The sequence below is a fragment of the Bos javanicus genome, unplaced genomic scaffold (assembly GCF_032452875.1).
Source record: "Bos javanicus breed banteng unplaced genomic scaffold, ARS-OSU_banteng_1.0 tig00001692_1, whole genome shotgun sequence".
NCBI classification, from domain to species: domain Eukaryota; kingdom Metazoa; phylum Chordata; class Mammalia; order Artiodactyla; family Bovidae; genus Bos; species Bos javanicus.
Window position 1 is genome coordinate 567,292 of NW_026893637.1, and position 7,452 is coordinate 574,743.

Consider the following 7,452-nt stretch of genomic DNA (forward strand, 5'->3'; position numbering starts at 1 on the left):
GTCGGAGTGCCCTCTGCACCAGCTGGCCTGGAGTCCAGCCCTCCTCGGGGGAGAGCTCGAGGCAGAGAATCTCAACTTCCTGGGGTGGTTCTCTGTGTCTCGGAGCCTGCATTGCTCGTGTGGAGTGTGTTTGGTGAAGGAGACTCCACTGTCTGCTTCGAGGTTGAGGTGCGGGTGTTGCTGGTGCCCATTTCTATCAGTAGCTCTTGTGGAGGGGTGTGTGTTTGCACGAGGGTGCCATTTAAAGGTCCTTTTCTCTCCCTAAAGCTCGACAGGCTCTCAGGACAGCCCCAGGAACAACCCCAGCAGCGGCACCAGCAGGCAGGACTCGCTGCACAAAGCCCCAAAGAAAAAGGGCATCAATTAAGTCCTCCATCAGCCCCTTGTTTCACAAGAAGGAAAAGGGCCGGCCTGAACACCCCAACAAGGAGGCATTAGGACCAGGTGGGTGCTTCACCTTTCAGAGGGAGGAGGGCCTGCAGGCATCTCCCTTCTGTGTCTCCCCTGTTGTCCCCACAAGGCTCCAGTCACTCACGCTGGGGGTCCTCCTGGGAGCAGGAGTGGAAGAGGGGTCTGTCTTCTCAATGGGTCTGAGATGGTCAGATGAGTTAATGAGTGGATGGATGGATTGATTAGTGAGTGGATGGTTGGATGAACAGATGGCTGGCTGGATGGGTGGATGGATGGAGCATGGAATGAATAAAGCAGATGATTGTACTCCAATGCTAGAAACATATTGTACGAAATCAATTGAGTAGGAGCTGGGCAATGATTGTTTCTTCCTAACAGTGACACGTGTTTGGAAACTGCCTAAGTGCTCATCAGTGAGGGGTGAAGTACAATCTGTGGACACCCCACAAGGAACAGCCCGCCCTCCTTCCTGCCACCTTCCCCGTCCCAGGAGCTCATCAGGGGTTCTGCCCATGCCCCCACCCCACCCCACAGCCACGCAGGTCCTCCTGGGGTCCCCTCATCACACAGGGTTATCATTAGGCCCTCATCTCGCTTGGCTTCATCTCCTTGAAGACAGGGTATGTTCCTGCCTCTTCAGCCACAAATTTGTTGAGTCTTGTTTGTGCTGGGTGTGGGATTTACAGGGGTAAGTAAAGCAGATGTGCTCTGGAGCACAGTTAAGTGACAAGAGAGAAAAAGGAGCAGGTTATTAAATGTGATCCCTGTTATTAATATATACAATGCTGCGATGGATGGTGCATTGATTATATACCAGATGCTGTGTGTGCCCCTTCCCAAGCAGGTGTTGCCCCCTCCAAATTTACAGAGGAGGACACGGTGATGGTCACACGGTCAGGGAGTGGTGAGGGCAGGTTCACACCCACGCAGCAAGACCAGGCACTTTGCCAAACCCCAGCCACCTCTCTGGTGGATGCCACCGGAATGAGATGGTTCTATGGCATGATGATTCAATGGACATGAGTTGGAGCAAATTCCAGGAGATACTGAAGGACAGGAAAGCCTGGAGTGCTGCAGTCCACGGAGTGGCAAAGAGTCGGACACACCTGAGTGGCTGAACTAAAACCTGAGTGTGTGCTAACCTGCTTCAGTCGTGTCTGACTCTGCGACCCCAGGGACAGTAGCCCACTAGCTCCTCTTTCCATGGGATTCTCAAGGCGAGAATACTGGAGTGGGTGGCCACGCCCTCCTCCAGGGCATCTTCTCGACCCAGGGATCGAACCCACATCGCTTGTTATCTGATGCACAGGCAGGCAGGATCTTTACCCCAAGCACCACATGGAAAGACCCAGTGAACAGTGACAACTAGAAATGCAGAAAATAAGGGCTGCTCCTAAGTTAAACTGGAAGAGCAGCAAGCATAGGTTGTAAAGAGGAAAACACATGCCACCCCACGGCAACCGCGTCAGCCAGACAGAGGCGGTTGCCGTGGGACACCCTAAGAGCCTTGCTCTTCACCGCCCTTTCACTCTGACCTGCAGGTCGGGCCAACAGGCCGCACCTCTCCTTGGGGGGCGTGCTGTACTTGAGCTGCACGATCCGCGACCGGACTCCAGCCTGCTGACGCCGGCCCGCCCCCCGAACACTGCCAACACCAGACCAGGAACCACCTGGTCAGGCGCGGGGGCCCGAAGGGCTTCCAGGACACCCCAGTAACCGGGAGGGTGGGTGTGCTTGCCCGTGGGGCCTGGGGGGTGGGCTGAGGGGTGCGGAGGTCTTGGCCCATTCCCACCCCTAGCCACTCCAAGCCCGGCTGCGCTCGCCGAGCAGGGCCTCCCCCCGATCCGGTTCGCTGATCAGGGCCACGCGGCCCTAGAGGTGTCGATCTTCGGGGCCTGCCGTGACCCGACACCAGTGGCCCGCTGGACTCTAAACCTCCTTCGGGCCTAGGCGCAGGGAATCTTGAGCGCCCATCCTGCCCGGCACCTGCCTGGTGCTCAAACACAGTTGGACCCAGGGAGGCACAATCGACTGGAGCGCCTCAGCCCCGCCCCTTCGCACTACCTAGGACCCCCTTTGCCCCCACGCCGCCCGCCAAGCACTCGACCTTCCTGTGAGAGCAGACGAGCCACAGGCAGGCACACAGGCAGGCACACAGACAGGCACACAGACACTCGCACGCACCCACGCCAAGGGAGACAGCTGGCCTATGCAAGCTCCTCAGCCAGAGCCAGAACACCTGGCAGAGGCCGGCGCCAGAAGAACGGGCCGGCGGCCGGCTGTCAGGAGATACAGAGGCAGAAATACATGAAGATTCCGAGACAGACTCCAAGACGGCGAGAGGAGATACACAAACACACACACACACACACACACACACACACACTTGAGTGTGGTCTTTGGAAATACTTCTGTTCGTAGTTGCTGGGTTGAGCCCAACTTTGATACGACCCATGGACTGCGGCCCATCAGGCTCCTCTGTCCGTGGCATTTCCCAGGCGAGGATACTGGAGTGGGTTGCCATTTCCTTCTCTGGGGGGATCTTCCCGACCCAGGGATCAAACCCCAGTCTCCTGCGGGCGGATGCCTTGCCATCTGAACCAGGACATTGCTAATTCCCTAGGCAAAATACAAAGAATAGAGCTCGTGTTCTACTAAATGGAAAGATGATTTCAGAAACAGAAGCTGTCCTTTGTTGGTATCTTTGAATCTTTATGTAGTTTTCGTTGATTTTTACTATTAAGGCTACTTGAACAAGGCAAGAGAGAAACCCCAGAATTGAAAAGCAGTTGACGTTTTTGAAAGAAACATGTGCAGGTGAAGCTCTCTTCCTTTTTGAGAGATGGTTAAATGCAAAATCTTGATTCAACACATATGACTTTTGTGCACTTTATTTCAAATCTCCATGACGAACCCCTAAGGCGTCCAGGAAGAAAGGAGTAGAGGGGCAGACAAAAAGAGCAACCTTTCCCCTTGGTGCCATCTCAACCAGCTGCTTAGTTCCTTCATCTCAAGGACTATCATCTGGGCTTCTCTGGTTTGTGTGATTCTTGTTTCAGGGACCGTTTCTAGTCACAAGGCTGACAACAGTGGGGGTGGGGTGTGTGTGTGTGTGTGGGGGGAAGCCCTTCTTTCCATTCCACATGAGACCCACTGGACAATCCAGGCCCTGCCCACTCATTGAGTGTGCAGCAACAATATCAATGGTAATGCGGGTTAACAACGCATATTCCTGGAATCCACTCCGTTGGCTACTGACTGTGTGTGGTGGTGGTCTGGAACCTAGACCTGGAAGCTTTCTTGATGATTGCAAATGACACCAAAGTCTGAGGACGATGGAAGATCTTCACATTTCTGCAAGAGCCACACACCTCCAGAAGGAACCACAAGACTTGCCTGAAATGGTCAAGGTATAAGTATTGGACTAAACGTTGGAAGGTCTCCACCTTTGCTATGGAAGTCAAACGATCTTTCTTTGAAATGAAAATGGAGCATACTGAACGTTCACATTCTTCTAGAGCATTTGAAAAGCCCTAACTTGTAGAAATCTGCTGTACGAGTTCCTTGAAAGCAAGAACCTATATGTATGGATATGTCTTCATGCCTTAGATTGTGCCTCGAATATAGTGTACACATCAACCCAGGAAAGGAAAGAATTGAATCGCCAAATATACAAAGAGATCAAAAGTGCCGAGCCAAGTGACCCCTTGAGGCTTCCAAGAGCTTTTCTGTCTTTCACACACTAAGTAAATACTGAGCACCTACGATGAGCTAGGAGGCATGTAATAAGTTTCAGGAAATAGAATGCGGAGAGAAGAAGACACAGAGTTCCTGCTTTCACTGAGACGACTCTAATGATACATCACAGGCAGATCCTTTGAGAACCTATAGAGGGGCCTCTTCCCTCACCACAAAACCTGGGTGTCAGGGAAGGCTTTCCAGAGGAACCATTTCATTGAGGTCCATAGGTTGAACCTAGGTAAACCAGGGTTGAGATGTAGGAAGAATTTCAGGCAGGGAAAATAGCATCTTGGAAGGCTATGTGACCAGGGAAACTTAGGACATTCAAGAAACGAAAAATGCCCTATGGGATGGAAGCCAAAGAGTGCAGAGGGCATTCCAGGCAAAAGACATCACAGAAGAATATGAGGAGCAAGCCTGAAGAGAAGTGGTCGTATCTTCAATATGATGGGAAAATACAAGAGCCGTTGGAGCAGGGAGGTGACAGAATTGCATCTGCATTTCCAAAAGGTCATCTTGCTCCACATCACTAATGACTGGAGAGACTCAACTCCAAACTCCAAGGAGGGACCACTTCACATGAGTCCGATTGGGCCTCACTGCAATGTCTGTCAATAACAAATGCTGGAGAAGATGTGGAGCAAAGGGAACTCTCCTCCATGGTGAGTAGGAATGGGAGTTGGTAGAGCCGGTATGGAAAAGCGTATGGAGGTTCCCGAAGGAACTAAAAGTGGAAGTAGCCTATGGTTCAGCAGTCCCACTCCCAGGCATAGATCTATCTCCAGTATAAGTGAACAAGATAGATGCCCTGTTTGGGCACATCTATCCCGCTGAGTGGAGCCTCCCACCGATCCCATTTGCTGCTCAGGCCCTCGCGGCCCCGGAGGTGTCGGTCTTCGGGGCCGCCGCCTCCCGACCCCCGCTGCACAGGGGCCTCTGAACCTCCTGCAGGCCTAGGAGCAGTGAAACTTTAGCACCCAACTTGCCTGGCACCTGTCTGGTGCCCAAACCTACCGGAAGCCAGGGAGGCGTGGTCGACCGGAGCGCCTCAGCCCCGCCCCTTCGCACTACCGAGGCCCCCCTTTGCCCCGACGCCCAGGCCTCGACCTTCCTGAGAGAGCAGACCAGCCACAGGCAGGCACACAGACAGACACACAGACACTCGCACGCACCCATGCCAAGGGAGACAGCTGGCCTATGCAAGCTCCTCAGCCAGAGCCAGAGCACCTGGGAGAGGCCGGCGCCAGAAGAACGGGCCGGTGGCCAGCTGTCAGGAGATACAGAGGCAGAAATACATGAAGATTCCGAGACAGACTCCAAGACAGTGAAAGGAGATACACACACACACACACACTTGAGTGTGGTTTTGGAAATACTTCTGTTCGTGGTTGCTGGGTTGAGCCCAACTTTGATACGACCCATGGACTGCGGCCCATCAGGCTCCTCTGTCCGTGGCATTTCCCAGGCGAGAATACTGGAGTGGGTTGCCATTTCCTTCTCCGGGGGGATCTTCCCGACCCAGGGATCAAACCCCAGTCTCCTGCGGGCGGATGCCTTGCCATCTGAACCAGGACATTGCTAATTCCCTAGGCAAAATACAAAGAATAGAGCTCGTGTTCTACTAAATGGAAAGATGATTTCAGAAACAGAAGCTGTCCTTTGTTGGTATCTTTGAATCTTTATGCAGTTTTCGTTGATTTTTACTCTTAAGGCTACTTGAACAAGGCAAGAGAGAAACCCCAGAATTGAAAAGCAATTGACGTTTTTGAAAGAAACATGTGCAGGTGAAGCTCTCTTCCTTTTTGAGAGATGGTTAAATGCAAAATCTTGATTCAACACATATGACTTTTGTGAACTTTATTTCAAATCTCCATGATGAACCCCTAAGGCATCCAGGAAGAAAGGAGTAGAGGGGCAGACAAAAAGAGCAACCTTTCCCCTTGGTGCCATCTCAACCAGCTGCTTAGTTCCTTCATCTCAAGGACTATCATCTGGGCTTCTCTGGTTTGTGTGATTCTTGTTTCGGGGACCGTTTCTAGTCACAAGGCTGTCAACAGTGGGGGTGGGGTGTGTGTGTGTGTGGGGGGGAAGCCCTTCTTTCCATTCCACATGAGACCCACTGGACAATCCAGGCCCTGCTCACTGCATTGAGTGTGCAGCAACAATATCAATGGTAATGCGGGTTAACAACGCGTATTCCTGGAATCCACTCCGTTGGCTACTGACTGTGTGTGGTGGTGGTCTGGAACCTAGACCTGGAAGCTTTCTTGATGATTGCAAATGACACAAAAGTCTGAGGACACATTTCTGCAAGAGCCACACACCTCCAGAAGGAACCACATGACTTGCCTGAAATGGTCAAGGTATAAGTATTGGACTAAACGTTGGAAGGTCTCCACCTTTGCTATAGAAGTCAAACGATCTTTCTTTGAAATGAAAATGGAGCATACTGAACGTTCACATTCTTCTAGAGCATTTGAAAAGCCCTAACTTGTAGAAATCTGCTGTACGAGTTCCTTGAAAGCAAGAACCTATATGTATGGATATGTCTTCATGCCTTAGATTGTGCCTCAAATATAGTGTACACATCAACCCAGTAAAGGAAAGAATTGCGTGATGCGTGCCTGCTCAACTCTGTGATTATTGACTGTTGAGGCACAGGATCAGTGCATGATGGCCACGTGATCAGCGCATGATCTTTCACATGATCAGTGCCGCTCAGTCCCGTGATCACTGCATGGTAGCTAGGTGATCAGTGCATGCTCAGTCACGTGATCAGTGCATGATCAGCCACGTGATCAGTTCCTACACAGTCACGTGATCAGCGCCTCTCAGTCACGTGATCAGTGCATGCTCAGTCACGTGATAAGTGCATGATCAGCCACGTGATCAATGCGTGATCAATCACGTGATCAGGGCCTGATGAGTTATAGGATTAGCGCCTGCTCAGCAGCTTGAAAATTGCCAGCTGAGCTGCGTGATTCCTTCGTGCTCATCCACTTGATAATAGACAGCTGAGCTGCGTGATTCCTGCCGGCTCAGCTGCTTGATAATTGCCAGCTGAGCTGCGTGATTTGTCCCAGCTGAACTCCATGATTATTGCCTGCTGATTGTGTGATTCGTGCCTGCTCAGCTCTTTGATTATTGACTGCTGAGGCACATGATCAGTGCATGGTGGCCATGTGATCAGTGCATTATCAGTCACATGATCAGCACCTCTCAGTCACGTGATCACTGCATGATAGCCATGTGATCACTGCATAATCAGCCACGTGATCTGTGCCTGCATGATCGTGTGAT

At 51.8% G+C, this 7,452-nt stretch overlaps 1 protein-coding gene across 2 annotated transcripts in view; it reads left to right on the forward strand.

Moving 5' to 3' along the window:
* Positions 1-1,849, forward strand: part of LOC133243974 (liprin-alpha-1-like) — a 333,694-nt gene extending 331,845 nt beyond the window's left edge. For both annotated transcript variants that reach the window (XR_009735234.1, XM_061410667.1), the window contains one exon: positions 268-1,849. Coding sequence is in view for 1 of the 2 variants with exons in the window: in XM_061410667.1 (XP_061266651.1) it covers positions 268-367 (100 nt within the window). In the remaining variant the exon portion in view is untranslated. The remainder of the gene's footprint in view (positions 1-267) is intronic.
* Positions 1,850-7,452: the final 5,603 nt, after the last annotated feature.